We start from the raw sequence: 17652 nt of genomic DNA on the forward strand, positions 1-17652 counted from the left end.
CCCTAGAACAGTCTTAATTATCCCAACTGTAAAAACAATGATGATTGTCTCTGTCTACTTCAGAGTTAGGCTTTTTTTTTTTTTTTTTTAACTTCAAGACAATACACAAGACATTGTAAAGTACAAGATAAGCAGCAGTAACAAATTCTACAGAGCTGGGTAGATGAGGCCAGACTAGAGACCATTGGGTTTCATGTTGGCCCTGGGTAACCTACCAGAGTCAGCCAATCATCCATTGAACCCATATTTGTTGGGCTCCTACTCTAAGCCAGGCACTTGCACAATGAACCTGAATCCGCTTAGAGCTTACATTTTAGGGGGAGAAAAATGTTTCGGTTTAGTGGTTAGATTGCAGTGAGTTGAGGAATAAATTGGAGATGAGAAAGATGGGAGCCATAGACTATTCTTTCAAGAAATGTGAAGGTGAAGGAGAAAAGGAAATAAGAGCAATAGCTGTGGGAGAGAAGCCTGAGGGAAGCGTGAGACTTTGTTTATGGATAGAGATACTGGGACAACCTGCCGGTTGAGGTGACGGAAATCAGTGGCAGGAGACGCCTGGTGTGAGGAAGAAGTGGAAGGAGAGCCTCTGGGAGGAAGGAGGAGGAATGAGGCAGGGGTTCAGTTGAAGGAGTAGAGATGGCACTCTTCAGTCCCAGATGGAGGAAGACAGGGTTGTTCATTATGTAGAAATAACAAAACTCACTAATTTTAATGAAGTGCCAAGCCCTGTTTCAGGTGCTTTCTGTATATTGTCTTGCCGAATATTATTTCGCATCGGTCCTAGGAGATAGGAATTTTCTATCTCCCCGCTTTGCAGATGTGCATCTGAGATACGGGGGTTAGAACACTTGCCCAGCTTTACAGAGCAAGTAGCTAAAACTCAAACCTGAACAATCTGACTCTAGGAGCCACACACTTCACAGTAGGCTCTCTGCGATCTCCGTGGGTACTTCCTGGGTTGGGGGGAAAGTAAGAATGAAGTTGAAGACATAGATATGTGTTGAAGCGGAGAGGTAGGCTGATCAAGGATCTTCCATTGTTGCTGTCCCTGTGGAGATGGAGAACAGGCCATTTTTCATAGAGAAAAGGGCCGAAGGTGTGGAGGAGCTTAAAGTCAGCTCAAAGGTCCTCAAACATTCTTCTGAGTAAGTGGCAGGACCCACTGAGGCCATATTAGGAGAACCAATGTTATCTTTTCTTTCTTTCTTTTTTTTTTTCAGTAAGTCTTTAGTTTCAACGGAGATTACTCCTGAATATAAAAGTTTTAGTTAAATACATGGTCCATGTTTCTGTGTCCCACTTTACAATCATCTTTAAAAGTTTATTTTCTTATAATATCGCATTCTCCAGTGGCCTGGAAGTTTTAATGTTTCCTCACTTGTTACTAGGAAGAGAGAGGCTCAAGTGATAGAAAGAACCTGACTTATATTCTCTCTCACTTGTTGAAATTGGTTTTATAAAATTATTTTTATAAAACTATATTTCCAATAATTTAAATACCATTTATTAAAAATTTAACTCAGGACAAAAATTTACTATACAACTATATATATCAGATTATTTTGTAAGAAAGAATTCGAGTCATATTTTTGTATTCTCTCCTTACATCAATTAAGGATGTGAGTCATTAGAATGGGGCTTATTTTAGCAACCAACAATAGTATCTTATAGAAATTTTATTTCAAAGACAAATTTTATGTGCGCTTATAACAACGATATACTCTTTATTCTCTAATAATGGCATCTTTTGAAATGCTTTCTTCACTTAGAGACTTAGAAACCTGATACCACGTCAAACCGATTTCAATCTGATGCGGGTTACGCACAAGTTTCAAGAAAAATACGTACACATGAAAGAAGATGTTGTCCGCATGCAATCTGAGAAACTTGAAAAATTTCAAAAACTCAAGGAACAACAAAGATGTTTTAATATGGAAAAGGTTCTCTAGCACAATTTTAACAAAAATTCATGAGTGCATAGTATACTGTGTGATTGATGCCTGAAGTACACATTGCATACGCATTAACATAGCCCAAGGTGCATGCTGCTGAGGCACGATGCGACCGCGCTCTGCCTGTTCCTGCCTCTCTCTCCTTCACTTTCCCCTTGTCGCCATCTCCGCTTCTGCTCACTGTCACCTCCACTCATAGCTAAGAAGCGAGAACTGCCATTCTCTGGAATGGCAGGACAACTTGATCCAGCGGTTCTCAACCTGTGGGTTGCAACCCCTTTGGGGGTCGAACGACCCTTTCACAGGGGTCGCCTAAGACCAAGGGAAAACACATATATAATTACATATTGTTTTTGTAATTAAAAACTATGTTTTAATTATGTTCAATTTATAACAATGAAAATACATCCTGCATATCAGATATTTTACATTACGATTCATAACAGTAGCAAAATTACAGTTATGAAGTAGCAACGAAAATAATTTTATGGTTGGGGGTCACCACAACATGAGGAACTGTATTTAAGGGTGGCAGCATTAGGAAGGTTGAGAACCACTGCTTTATAAGATGCCTGGTAGAAATCAGTGAATCAGATGCATTAGTGATGGGGGGGGGGGGGCGGGGGCGCGCTCCTGGCTCCTCAGCAAAGGCTGTGGCCATTGTCACCACTGAGGGAGACAGAGTGGACATTTCTTCTCTCCTCTTCCTCCTTTGCCACTCCTTGGCCTTCCTACCCTCTCCCATTTCTCTCTTCCTGGCAATGTGGCTTGCTTCCCTTCCCAGCCCCCTTAAACCTCTCAGCATCTTCCTGGCCCTTCAGGCTTTGACTGACTCCCTGCTGCTTCTCCTGTTTCTCTGGAAGTCTTTTGTGATCTCCTCTGACATGATGGAGTCATCACAGACTTTGCAGAAAATTGCAGGGGGCTGTGTGTATGGAATGTGTAAATTGCAGGCAAAATAATTACATTGCACACTGTAACTCACTTTATATAAATTCATATATTTAAAATGATAAGAAGTTAATATATCCTGAATGTAGCCAGCTCCTCATGAGGAGGGAGGGAAGGATGAGGGACGAATTCTGGAAAGTCTTAGGATCACATTACTTGCCACAGACTGGAAAAGGGGGTGGGCTTCCCGGGGCATTTCTGGTGAGGAGACAGGCACTCTGAGTGTTTAGGCTGGGGCGGGTGCTGGGACTCCAGGTGGAACCAGCCTGCCCAGCCTTGATGGGCCGAGGCTCCTGCAGAAAGTCTTCGAAGAAAATTGGGAAAAACAACTTTAAATATCCTGAAATAAACTGTTAAAATGATAAGAAGCAAATAGGACAAAACGGAGAGCCTAGCTCTTCCTGGTTTTCTTAAGATAAAGGATAAACATATTGCAGTTAAGTAACAATTTGCATTTTAGAAAAGGAACTGAAGAAAATTTTAGAATTATTTTATTTCTGACTTGTTTCTTATTGACATTTCTTATCTTTAGATGTAGGTACTAATGATCTCATTCGTTTTAATATATTGCTTTAGTAGTAAAGTCATGATTAGTTTCACGTTACCTCCTAAATCATTTATTTGTAAAATATTTTACCTAATTTTTTTTTTAATTATGCCCTTCTGCTTATGTCTTCTTAAAATAATTATTGCCTACATAGAGAAGAGATGATTTTGTAATCATCTTACATGACTTAGTGACGTGACATGAATTCAGTATTTTATGAATTCAGTGTTTCAGTGTGACTGAGTTTGGGGGAAGTTTGTCATTTCTATTGAGTACCCAGGAGTCCTCCTAAAAACCTTCTCCTAGACCAGTGATGGCGAACCTATGACACGCGTGTCAGAGGTGACACACGAACTCATTTTTTTGGTTGATTTTTCTTTGTTAAATGGCATTTAAATATATAAAATAAATATCAAAAATAAAAATCTTTGTTTTACTATGGTTGCAAAGATAAAAAAAATTTCTATATGTGACACGGCACCAGAGTTAAGTTAGGGTTTTTCAAAATGCTGACACACCGAGCTCAAAAGGTTCGCCATCACTGGCCTAGACTGAGCTTCCTCTTCAGATCATCTTCAGACAGAACTTTCTCTTCCCACTATCGGGCAGGTCATGAAGGTGGAACTGGGAAAGGATCGTACTCGTGTTTGTGTGTGGGAAACCTTTACATTCCTTTTTGTTTTAGCACCCAGAATGATAATACACACAATTGACTGGTATAACTTGGGGACTCCAAAACTGTGTTTTAATATCATACTTTCCAAACTAAGTCATGTTGACACCTGCTTTGTAACATCATACAGTTGTGACCCCCAGTCCATTGGTTAGTTGATGAGTTCTGAAAGCTTCAATGGGGAAATTGTGTGTATGTGTTCCTATGAGTGTGTGACATTGCCTCTTAGTCTGATGAACTGAATGACTAAACTAATGTCTATGGGGTATTCAGCAACGCTTGAGCAGAAGACGACAAAATGAAATAATGGCCAAAATCCAAGCGGCTATCATACAGATTCCAAAACCGACATCAAATCGTACTCTGAAAGCAATTGAGGCCCAAAAGATGATGAAAAAGAAAAGAGAGGCAGAGGTAGGTGATAGTCCTTTAATACGGGGTTGTGTTTATCTTAATAAAGGAATGATCGTTCCTTAAAACATATAGAGAGATTTCCCAAAACTGCTTACTTTCTTTTCAAATTATCTCTGGCATGTCCCTTCTCATGAAAATGCTTCCATGGTATGCACATTCAGTCCGTTTCATACTGTTATTTGTTCAGAAACAGAAAATGCAGCTCTGGGCCAGAGATGACAGACTCTGGTTAAGTGACAGCACCTGTGTGAGTGCCCGTGCTGAGGGTTCTGTGATCGCTAAAGAACTGGGCCAGAACGGATGCTGTCAGCATGACTCCCGTGGGTGCACAGGGGCCAGCTGAGGCGCACATACCATTCCTGTGCTATTCCTCCCTAATGTGTTCATTCAGTTGCTCCTTGCCAGGCTGCACTATTTTTCTATGAATCCTAAACATGTTGAGTGATTTGCTTGTTTTCAGTATATTTTAGTTTAAGTTACCTACACAAGTGAGATTTTGCTAGCGATCCATGCCAAAGGATGCCATCTGATTCTGTTCTGTGGGGGAATAATAGTATATTTTGATACAAATTCCTGTAGTTTGCATACCACTACAATAATGACCCAAGAAGAAGATTAACAGCTACCATTTATTGAGCATCTGCTATATGTCAAGCTATGGATTGGACACTTGACATGATCTTTAATTTATACATAACTCTCTAGGTAGGCTATTCTTTTGCCCATTTTGTAGAGAAGGAAACTGGAACTCAGAAAGCTGGCATGTTCTACTCAAGCTCACAATGCTGGCAAAGAAGAGTTGGCAGGTCTACATTTATTTTTTCAATTAAAAAATCCCGTGTGTGGATTCTAAGAAATATTACCCACGGATGTTTTCTTCTGACCCCATTTTAGGAAAGTACATAATTCTTATATTTCCTAGAGTTGATTAAATTTTATTAATAAATGCAGTAGACAGAGGATGAACTAATAGAGAGCAAATTAATAATGTAAATGAGGCTGCATGAGACAGTGACTTTTAAAGAACTATATCCAAAAATGCGTATCTTCATTTATAAGAATTGCAATTAAAAATCTCAACTATAATTTAATAAATGTTTTCAAATTTAAAAATAATTGTGTCCTAACTCTTACTAAATTAAGAGCTGAAATGTGAGCTAAATGATTCAGGTTAAGCAATTTTCATATTTTTTAGGTATATTTAGTCCAGAGTAGAAGTAACAGATCAGAATCTTAGAAATTTGCTGGAGTGTGGCTTTTCCAATCTCACTTCCTAATTAGCTTGAGTTAGTAGTGCATGTTACCTTGTAAATTTGAATAAATAGGGTATGTGGCAGTTTTCAATGATTTTTAGAGGCAGAAAACTGATAATGAATTTTTTTTAAAGGATGTGGCCAATGAGATTAAGGAATTTGAAGCATTACTAAAAAAGGATCTCCAAGCAAAAGAAAGGTGAGATATGAACTATTTTAATAATCACAAAGCTACATTCTTTTTAAGCTGTAGGTTTTGAATATTTGGAATAGTGTACCTGGAATACCTGTTCCGAAGACCTTTTCACTCTGTAGATGCTTCATTATGACAGTACACGAAAGAATATAAATGACTTAAAGTTCAGATTAATGGTTCATTAACAACTTTTGTGAAGTTCAAGAGGGAAAATGGCTATTATAATGCGAAGTTCAATTATTTTTCTATTCTCTGCTTAACATTTTCTAAACTAAAATTGTTTCAAGTTTAAGTTTGTCACAGTAAAACCTTTATTAGATGCTAGTTGGTTTCTCATGTGTCTCCTCAGCATTTAACACAGGGATTCAAGAAAGAGTTGTTGAATCAGTTTGTTGACCAAATGTCACTAAGTCAGTTTGGTGACTTTCTTGAACAAGTGCCTGGTTAATGGGCTTCATTTGCCCAAAGATAAGGATCTTCTATTGGGGGGGGGCTCATTGACTCACTATAACTGATTAAGGACTGTGTATAATATAGGAGCAGCTTGAGGTGTTTTTCTTTTTTTTATGTAAACTATCAAACTCTACTCAACCTATAGAATTTAAATTTATAGACTGAAATAAATCTTTGTCAAAGAAGAAAGGCACAAGTTATATACTTCAGTTCCATATTAATATTTCTGAGGGAAGGAAACAGTGTCAGATGAGGAGGAATAAGAAAAAGCTAGGAAAAAGTGGCGCAGAAGTCAGATGTGGCAGGAAAGTAAAGCCGGATGAAGAATGTATGCAATACTTCCCCTCCCACCCTCTGCTGAAACTCCCGATGCCCAGCCATGGTTCCCACTCCCGTTTTCCAGTGCTGCCCCGACTCCATGAGAAAACACAGTCCATGCCCACACACCCAGGTGGCCGCCGCCTGAACCCACCACAACCACCTGACTGGCCCATGAAACCACTGCATTTCTCCCAACTCTTTCACTCGCCTCACCAGCCACACACTCTGGAGCAGGGGTCCTCAAACTTTTTAAACAGGGGGCCAGTTCACTGTCCCTCCGACCGTTGGAGGGCCGGACTACAGTTTAAAAAAAAACTATGAGCAAATTCCTATGCACACTGCACATATCTTATTTTGAAGTAAAAAAACAAAACGGGAACAAATACAATATTTGTATTTGCATGTGGCCCGCGGGCCGTAGTTTGAGGATCCCTGCTCTGGAGCGATAAACACATGACATCCACCAGCACGGCCATCTTGGAGTACTTCGTTACTTTCTGGTGGATGGTGGTCTCTGTGGCCCCAGGGCCAGCTCCTTTCCTAGGACACCACACAAGTTAGCAACCAGAGGCGACACCAAGCACGGCAGCCTCTCCCATCCCCTGCCCCAGCATCCATTCCAATTGATTCGTGACCTTGCCCTGTCGGTTAGATGATTCAGAGATCATCTCTGTACAGCCTGGCTGCAGACACGCACCCTGCTTTCTGGGGCCTTTGCTAACTGGACCTGAGCCTCGGTCTCTCTACCAGTTAGCTTTGGAAACCACCAGACAAGAGTGGGTTGAAGTAGATGGATGTTTACTTCGTTCCTGTGTCACAGAAATCAGAGCGTGAGCATTCAAGGTGTGTGTTGCAGCTCCAAGGTCCTCAAGGACTGAGCTCCTCGGTGCCTTTTGCTCCACTGTCCCCTTGTGTGGTTTGCATCCTCACCGTCACGTGCACAGATGGCTGCTGGAGCTCCGGCCACTTGGCCCATGTTCCAGTAGCAGGAAGGAAGACAGGCAAAAGTAGCTATCTCCAGTCTTAAATGGCTCCTTTTATGAGCCTCTCCAGAAGGCCCACATGACACTTCTGCTCACATCTTATTGGCTGGAACTCAGTCACACTGTCCTACGCAGCAGAATGGGAGGCTGGGAAGTGTAGTTTTTGGCTAGGGACATTGTGTTTTTCTGAATAAAAGTTGGGCTGGGTTTGGAGGGGAAAAGGAGGGACAGAGCAGTGTCGGTCACAAGTCCTCTCTCTGCAAGAGCCTCTTCTTCATCTTGCTAGAAATTTCCCCCTGGGCACCATGAATATGCACCTTCCCTTCTCAGAAAGGCAGGGTAGGGCCCGGGCAGCAAGAGTCCCTGGACCAGTCCCCCTCGCCGTGACCAGCCTCATCAGAGACTGAATGTCCCTTCCACGTGCTGCACAAAGAGCATTTTCTCTGATGGCCTAAAGTGGAAAATGTTGGGAGGCCCTGGGCTAGAGCAAACCTTGAAAGAAAACCAAGACTATGGTACAGCACGGTCCTTCAGAAGCCCCTTTTGCAATCGCTCCTTTTTTTTTGAGACATTCTGAATTCTTAGCTTAGACTCTAGCATGTTCTGGGCTCGTTGTGAAACCGTACCAGTTGATGCCCGAAAGCACTGCAATCCTCTCCCAGCCAGCTCCTGACAGGTCCTCGGGGATGTCACCTCCCAGTGCTTCTTGTTCCCCTCGTGGAAGAATAAAAGGTCTCAGTGGGAGCAGCACAAGGGTTCCCAAGGCTGCTTCTCCCTCACATGTGCGTCTTTACTTTTTAAGACAAAGAACAAATGTGACCTGCTATTTGCTCCTGTAGCTGAGGTTGCTGGCTGCTGCAACATGACATTTGGATTCACACATTTCCCGTCGGTTCTCCCTAACAAGCTGTTTTTAATATTTACAAATTTGGCCAAGTTTCCTAGTACTAATAATTCACACATATCCTAACTCTATGGAAGCCTGGCAAGCAGATAAAAAGAAAACATAATTATTGCCCTCAATAAATCCATACTAGTAAAATGAATATCCATTCAAGGAAGTATCATATAGCTTTGTTCAGACCTTTATTGTAATAAGACAACAGATGGATGGGTGGATGAATGAACTGACTGATAAAGGAGGAAAAGTATATTTGCTATATTATTGGTAGCATAAATACATTGTCAAAAGAGCCATTAATCCATGCTCAATCTAGGAAAAAAATATTTTAAACAACACATTTATGTAAAAATATGGCAAGAATTTTGATGAATGATCTAAAAAAGTTATGTTACATAATTTTCATAAATACTTAATTGTACTAAATCTTGAGATATAGATTGGAATAAACTTTGTCTTCATTACTGAGACTTTGACAGCTACTCAATTTCTGCTCAGCAACTCTCAGTGACAGAATGAACTGAAGGCTGAGCCCCTGCTGATAAAATAACCAGAAATTTAGTGTGTAATTTTAAAAATTATATCACACGTGTATTATACTTCTTAGCATATCATTTGAAATTTAGCAAACATCAGCTGCACGGCAGGCATACAAGGCCTAAGTACGGAGAGGTGGAAAATTGGATACTTTTCTTATGTGCTCAGAGTTCAGCGGGGAGCAGCAAACCTAGAAATAACAAACTATAATATAATGTGATCTATACTCTAACATGCAGTTACTGCCTCATTGAACATGCATTAGCTGTGCTTTTGCAAGAGTACCTTTCTCTGTATGAGAATTGATGACCATTGAGTTCCTACACACAATGATAATGTGTCCTGTCTTTTAAGTAAAATTGTTATATTTTAAAATAAATACACTAATAATTTATAATATTAAAAACCATAATTATTCCTAATATTAAAATTCATGATTTCTTGGCAAGCCATATTATGATATATCTTATACCCTTGTCTTACATTGTTTATTTTTCATTTATTTATTTTTTATGAGAGATGGCTTTGTTCTTTTTAAAAAATATATATTTTTATTGATTTCAGAGAGGAAGGGAGAGGGAGAGAGAGATAGAAACATCAATGATGAGAGAGAATCATTGATTGGCTGCCTCCTACACGCCCCACACTGGGGATCAAGCCCACAACCCAGGCATGAGTCATGGCCAGAATTGAACCCGGGACCCTTCAGTCCACAGGCCGACGTACTACTCACTGAGCTAAACCGGCTAGGGCCATTGTTTATTTTTTAAAGAGGTATGAGGATGGGAATTGGTTATTTGATCCTTATAGACATAACAATACATCTTCTAATGATAACTTTTGAAAGAATCTAGCAGTTCTCTTCTAAGCCACCATCTGAGTGTGTGTGCTTTGTGTTGGTGAGACCAGCTCTCCTTGAGCCTTTAATTGTGGACATGAGGTAGGACAAATCCCCGAGGTAGGTCTCTTCATCTTGGGTCTCCAGGACTCGGTGGAGAAGCTAGGTCAGACCTGTGCCTGTGAGTGTGGCAGGATGAGCAAGTCAACATTCAACTGCAGAGCTTCCGGCAGGAGCTGGGCCACTGCCCTCAACAGTCCGATAGTTGGGAGGTCCTAGAGCAGCTTGCACGTGCATAGGTGAGAGAGGGTGGCAGTGGACAGAACCACCCTGGAAGTACTCTGTGTCCTGGCATTAGTATGCCTGTGACTCCCCTGACACTTGGGCTGCCAATAGTGTGCTACTGTTGACTCAAAACAGGGAAAGCAAGAGGCCTAGAGCCAGGAGGAAGAAGAGGCAGAGACATCCAGAGTGTCTGGGTAGAGAGAAGATCATGCGAAGTGAAAGAACAAGGAGTTGATGGGCCTAGAGAAAAGGCGACGCTAGGGACCCCCCAGAGCTCGAGTCCAGAAAAGGGGGGAGGCAAAGCGGAACCTGTTGACCACACTGAAGTGTCACACTGAAGCTCTAGTATTCACTCTCATGCTTGTAATGATAAATTAGCAGAGGGCTCCGAGGGCCCTTCTCCCGAGTTCTTCCTCCATGCTCACAGGTAGTGGCCTGTGATCATACTATGTTTTGAATCTAAAATAAAAACTCTTGTCCTCAGCACACCCAAGCCTTCTTTAGACTCAGCAGCCCAGACAACTGCCGATTTGTTAAGCACTTACTCGGATGACGACTACATTAAAAAAATCCAAAAGCGCCTCAAAGAAGACGCGTTTGCACGAGAGCAAAGGGAGAAAAGACGCCGGAGACTGTTAATGGACCAGCTGATAGCCCACGAAGCACAAGAGGTTAGATATTTGGATGTTGGTTAAATGATTCTGTTGGAAATGTCGCAAAATGCAGTCTTTCATATGCACATTATGGTATCTTACGTATCATCTGCCACTCTGCCTCAGATATCAATGGGACATCATAACATCACTTTGTGCTAAAAGGTTATTTCCCACTTCAGATTCACATTTACCTACGTTTTTACATAATTCCCCGGTTCAAGTTGTGGCGTTTGCCGCAGTATTGTTGTTATTTGTATCTTGATTCTGAAAAGGTATGCAGTATTCCTCTCATAATCACAAAGTGGGAGAAGTGGTGTGAAACTGTGTCATTAATGATGTCAGATTTGCTTCTTAAATAATTGGGTTATTGAGTGTTAAATGGGCAACGCCAATTCTCAGGCATTCTTTTGAGTTTTCCCCCTTGAGGACTTGAATTACCTCACCCTTCCACATGATGTCTCTGTTTAGACAAGTGAGAGAGCTTGAAAGGGCTTTGGAGATCACCTTTCACCTAAACCCCTCATTTTACTTGTCCAGAAGGAGACCCCGAAAATCCGAGTTGCTTGCCTAGGACACACAGCGGTGCATGGGCCAGGGCCTCTGAATCCCAGTTCCATGCTCTGTCCACTGTTCACTTACTGCTTCCCCTTTAATTCTCTGAAAGAGAACCAAGAGAATGCATCTGCTTTGTGTTCCAGATTGCAACCATTACAATCTTCTAGGATAAGCTGTGGGTCCTTTCTCCTTAGCCTCTTCCCTGGTCTTCCCGTTCTATTCCGTTTTTGCCTTTCCTCACTCAATAGGTGTAGAGATGCCCCCTCAGGGAACTAATCAGATCCACCATCTGCAGCCAGATAGCGCCTCTATTTGTTTTCACAACTAGCATTTCCGTTAAGAGTACCTACAGCATAATTCCACGTTTCTGCAAACATACTCAAAATTGAGAATCAGATCCCTTGTTTATAAAACCTTGAAAACAATCACCTGATTTATTTTTTTTCAAATTTTAAATGAGGCAATAATTTATTTAAATAATAGGGAGCTATACTAGTAAATCCGTAATGCTTCTTCTACATACCCAAAGTATGCAACCTTTGTTGGAAATTTTTTATTTTTATGACTTGATGTTTGCCATGTTCAAATTTAAACCAAGTGGCGGAAAGTGATGCAGATGAATGCTATACCTTTTCCACACTGTTTACAGCCAGGGTCTTAGCCCAGTGGGAAACTAGGGCATGACCTTGACAGTGACTGGCTCCCCCAATGGTCTTCTCAGGAGGCTTACCGGGAGGAGCAGCTGATCAACCGGCTCATGCGGCAGTCCCAGCAGGAGCGCAGGATCGCCGTGCAGCTCATGCACGTCCGCCACGAGAAGGAAGTCTTATGGCAAAACAGAATTTTCCGAGAAAAGCAATATGAGGAGAGGCGACTTAAAGATTTCCAGGATGCTCTCGATCGAGAAGCGGTAAACAATATCTCCCTTACAAATCTTTCTGAGGTTACTTTTGCTTCTTCCTACCTATCAAGGTCAACAAAGCTGTAGGCATGTGGCTGCCAATCAATGATCTCTCTCCATTATCTCCCCCTTTTTACTTTTGTACAACTCCAGTGAAAACGCACACAGCATCTCCATCCTTTACCCTTCCCCTTTAGTCTTGATTCTGCAGATCTTACCGCTCTCCACAGTCCTGTGGCTGTGTGGGCACTAACCTCTGTGTCCTCTTCAGGAGCGGAATTGCCTGGATAATAGTTTCATTCCTCCTTTTCTGACAAGAGTGAAGCTGAGCGGATCGAGCGCATTTGCGTACCCTGGAAATGATGTGTTTAGCTCATCTTTCCAGGTGCCTGTTTGTAGAGTACATTCGCCTCACAAGCCCAGTTAATCAGGGTCAGGTTAGTAATGTGGCTGTAGCAGCGCTGGTCTCCCTGGGCTGAGAAGCGTCCCCTCTCCTCACCTGGGCTGGAACAGCCTGCGGAAGGTTGGGCCACGGAGGCCCGCTGCAGCCTCAGAGACAGGGATGTAACAATCGCATCCCTTCCTCCACGGGATTGCCCTTCCTAACGCTGAGGTAGCTGCTCCCCGAAGCCCCTCCCTTCGAGATGGCCAGTTCCCCAGCTTGGATGTATCCCCTCCTCCATCAACAGTGGCTAGTGCACAAGGAGGAAGGAAATAAAGAAGAGTTGAATTTTTCAAGGGAACGCTATCACCTTTTCTTTCCGGTAATATCCACTAAAAACACCAAACATCCTTTGCTTTCTACAGCATTATCCCTCCCCTTTGTGAAGGCACAGGAAGTTGTTAAAATTAGTTTTTAACTGTTCTTGTAGTTGTTGTGATTTACGGTGGGAGAATTCGATAAGTACCTTTACATTTATTAAAAATGTTAAAGCTTGTTCACGGTGCTCATGAGCGGTTGGTAGTGCCTCATACTGTTACTGTGAGTGGGATGGACTCGCCAATCCCATTCCTGGCCAATCCTGTTGAGCACAGCTGAGAACACTCCTGGCTTTCCCCCTGTTTCTCTGGCTGCTTAGCCTCTGCTCTCGTGTAGGACGTTCTCCTGGAATAGCGAAGCATTCACGCGGTCCTTAAAGCCGAGTCCTGCCCCCCACTCCCCCTTCTCTCCTCTGCTGCTTCCTCAGACAGTCTCTTCCACGGCCACGGGGTGGAATTACTGCAGCAAGCATGGGACGCACGCATCTATGTCTCCGGCCTCTGACATGTGCATCCATGTGTCCAGCTGCGTCCCTGACCTCTCTCTTCATACATCTCACATCCACATCACACGTTAAAGTCAAATTTATGACCCATGTCTCTAAACTGGTCTTTTTTAAGGTTCCGTATTCCAACCAAACCTCAGGCCCACTTGTAGTCTGATTAGTCCTCACTCCTCCATATCCCACACATCACTTAGTCCTGCTGATTTCAGGGACTAAATACAAATCTCCTCAGCTTGCCCATCTCCCTCCAGGCCAGCACCACCACCCCAGCTCCTCCTGCTGCCGGGTCTCCTTCCTCTACGTTTGCTGGCTATGCACTGGCAACCACAGCTGGCGTGTGCAAGATCATAACATTATTTAGATCTTTCAAATCGACCTCAGCTGAACTCCAACAGCTCACCGCTGCCCACAGGGGGGTACGGTGGCCAGGTCACGGGGTCAAGTCATCAGGGAAACGTGTCGGCCACCGGGCACAAGCCCAGCCTGTTGCCCCTGAGACTCAGCTACGCCAGCCCACACGTGGCCATCAGCACACAGGTCTCTGAGGAGGCTGTGCCGGCCTCTGTGGGTCCCTCACATGTTCCCCTCGGAGGCTTTGCTGCTACCCAGGAGCTGCAGGGGAGTGGGGTCCACCCTTTCTCTTTCTCCGTGTTCTCAGCACCTTTCCCTCTGTCCTCTCGGAGTAATTCAGACTCACTTGCCTTCGGATGTAGCTTTTAAAGTGAGGAGGAGCCTCCACCAGTTCATCTTTTCCATCTGCAGAAATTCCCTAATGCAGGACTTAATGAGACTTCGGATAACTTGTTAGAAATAAAGAAAGGAGAAAATTAGATTGAGCTTATACAAATTGTCTGTCCTGCTCTCATCCCCTCCCACACTGCTCTCTGCGCCGCAGCCAGGGGAATACTGGTAACTCAGATGTGACCACAGCCGTGACTCACACTAAAGAGGACCCAGCCCTGGCTTCCTGCCCACCACATCCCTGCTCCGACCTGTCCCCTCCATCTCCTGGACTCCGACCACACTGGTCTCTCGGACCCTGAAGAAGCCACTTCTCTCTCTCTCCCCTCTTCCCACCTGCCTTTCCCCAGCTAGCAGTCATCTTGCAGAGCCCCTCACATGGCGTTTCCGGGTCAGGCTGCTGCATGGACCCTCACACCCACGTCTCTCCCTAGTGACGCGTATAGTGCATAATTGTCAGTGGATTTGTGTGACTGCTGCCCTCAGGTTTGGTTTGATCGCACCCTAAGTATTCCAATATTTCCAGGCACTCTGTAGTAAACCAAGCTCATGACCCATTTTACCGTCACTTTCTCCATAAATTCTCTACTAACTACTGTTCTCTCAGGTTCCTCTCTCCAGAACTCTTCATGCTTCCTAAAGCATGCCATAAAGCTTTGTACCTCAGCTGTTTGCTTTCTTACAAAACAGGGCCTGCAGAACAGCACGAGGATAACGCATTCTGCTGTCACTCCTCAGCCGGCCACGGGGACAGGGCTGGCCTCAGAGGCCACACAGCCTGGCCCCTTTCCCAGCAACAATAAAACAAGCAGGACTACAATAACAAGACAAAAGAACCTCCCATTTGGTTCAGCGGACAGCCACAGTTATTGCCATGCCTTTAGTCCTGTGTGAACAGCATCATGATAAGAAATATTTGCTGTGACAAGACGGTTCAGTCAGTTTTCCTATTCATGGCAAATCTTCCTAATACAGTGGGGCCTTGACTTACGAGTTTAATTCGTTCCATGACGGAGCTCATAACTCAGATTACTCATATGTCAAATCATTAAAGTGAACGAGTGAGACATGTGGTGCTGGGCTGATGTTGTGGCGTTCACTGTGACGTTCGCTGCGCCAACTAGCGGTGGGGTATCTGAAGCTGGCTCGTAACCCGAATTTTAGCTCGCAACTCAAAGCAAAAAATCAGCCAAGAGACGGCTCGTATCTCGAAAAACTCGTTAGTCAGGACACTCCTAAGTCAATGCCCCTCTGTATCTGCGCTGTCCACAGAGGGAGAGGGAGGCCCAGGCCCTGATTGGCCCAAGTTCACAGCTAGTACTTGACTCCTGTACCGAACCCGGGGCTCAGATCCCATCACAGTGCCATCCAGGCCCAAGCTCGCCTCCGTTTTGCCCTCACTGGGTCACGGCACAGGAGGCAGGTCTTGTTTCTGGAGCCGGTTAGCACAGGACAGAATGTCTCCAGGAGCCGGGATAGCTGCTTGAAAAGTGGTATTTGGTCGTGCTGAGTTCAACCTTCGTACTTGTGTGAAGAAAGGCTTTTTTAAACAAACCAATAGTGCAAACCGAGCTGAGGGTAATGACAAACTGCTTAAGCACTTCGTTGCTTTCTGCAGAAATACATGTCTGTAGGCATGAATGTTATCGATGCATTAAGGCTGCGACAGCAGCAGGTTTTGTTGATGTCTAAGCACATGTAACGTTTGTCAGCAAATGTGCGGTATTTTCAGGTCAGCATAATCAGGGGATTTCCAAAGGATTTTCTACGTCTAAATTAGTATTCTAGAACTCCCCCACGAAGGGCACTGGCCGAGCAGCTGTGTCTGAGCAAGGCCCTTAGACGGGTACAAAGAGGACAGACGTGCTTGAGGTCTAGCACTGACGTGCCTGCGTCTTTTTTTTTTCCTTTAATGTTGGGGTTTTTTTTAATTGATTTTTTAGAGACAGAGGTAGGGAGAAGAACAGAGAGATAGGAACACATGTGCCCTGACCAGGAATGGGACCAATGACCTCCTGGTTCATGGGGCTGTACTCAGCCACTGGGCCACACCGGCTGGGCAAAGGTGCCTGTTTCTCTCTCTTCCCTGACGACTTGAAACCCGTGAGATCAGGACTTCGTTTAAAACACTTAAGACCCAACTTATCATCAGTCCGCTTTGGGCTTTCCCTGATTAGCCCAGTTTCATCTGTACTCGGTTTTGCCGATCAGTAAGCTTTTAAGGGAGTATTCCCAAACTTGTCTTTGCCATCATTCTCAGTATTTAACGTGTTCATGAGAAGGGACTCTTTATCATTTTGTTTTTTTTCCTGGTGTAAAAGGAGGTTTCATTCTATTTAGAGATTTATTTCTGTTATTATCGAAATGAAGACATTATTTTCTTTTCAACCGCTGCCCAGTCACGGTGATTTAAAAATGTCTGTGTCACCCTAGGCTTTGGCAAGACAAGCCAAGCATGAGTTTGAAGAACAAGCCATCAGAGAGCGGGAAATTCACGAGCAGATCGCCGTGGAGAGAGCACAAGCCCTCTACCAGAAGCACTACTTAGCATGCACGGAGATTCTGGATCAGATACTTGACTTGTCCACAAAAGTGGCAGAATACCGGCTTTTGACAAATAAGTAAGTCTTGTTTCCTTAGAGTTAATACAATAGAGACACCCCAGAGAATGAGAAAGGTTACGATTGTAAAGCAGACACTGGGTGGGGAAGAGAGAGAAAAATGTTTCATGAAAGGAAGGTTGAGAAGTGGGGTCCAGAGAACCTGGATACTGACTTAATTCACCCCTGACTCGCCTTATTTAACACGCACTTATAGGTCTTTGACATTTAAATGTATGTAAATTTACTACAATTTACTAAGACAACTATGATAATTTATTTGAAACACTCCGGACTTCCTAAGAGACGGAAATTGTTTAAAGATTCTTTTACTAATAATTAATGCAATTTATAAGAAAATATTGAGCAAAACAAGAAATATTAAGACTATGCCAAAATAAGAACAAGGGAAAATCTAAATATAAGTAGAAAGTTAACAACAAGGGGATACATTGAAGCACAGTTATATGGGCAGCAGGTTTGCCAGTTACTGCAACTGAGCTACAAATTTTATCTGAGTTTCCTGGTGGCCAAAGCAAAAGGGAAACATATATTATTTCTATGTCAAATAGATGACTTAAAAACCCACTTACAGAGCACAACTCTCTAGCAAGCTCAAGACTTCCTATA

The 17652-nt window shown here is 43.3% G+C and overlaps 1 protein-coding gene across 1 annotated transcript in view; it reads left to right on the plus strand.

Moving 5' to 3' along the window:
* The window catches only part of SPEF2 (sperm flagellar 2), a 125517-nt gene that overhangs the window by 9267 nt on the left and 98598 nt on the right, over positions 1-17652 (plus strand). Inside the window, exons 4-8 of the mRNA XM_081089403.1 lie at positions 4397-4537; positions 5925-5989; positions 10789-10975; positions 12237-12425; positions 16856-17043. Coding sequence (XP_080945529.1) covers positions 4397-4537; positions 5925-5989; positions 10789-10975; positions 12237-12425; positions 16856-17043 — 770 coding nt within the window. The remainder of the gene's footprint in view (positions 1-4396; positions 4538-5924; positions 5990-10788; positions 10976-12236; positions 12426-16855; positions 17044-17652) is intronic.

Source organism: Myotis nattereri (assembly GCF_964212035.1).
Source record: "Myotis nattereri genome assembly, chromosome: 4".
Taxonomy (NCBI): Eukaryota; Metazoa; Chordata; class Mammalia; order Chiroptera; family Vespertilionidae; genus Myotis; species Myotis nattereri.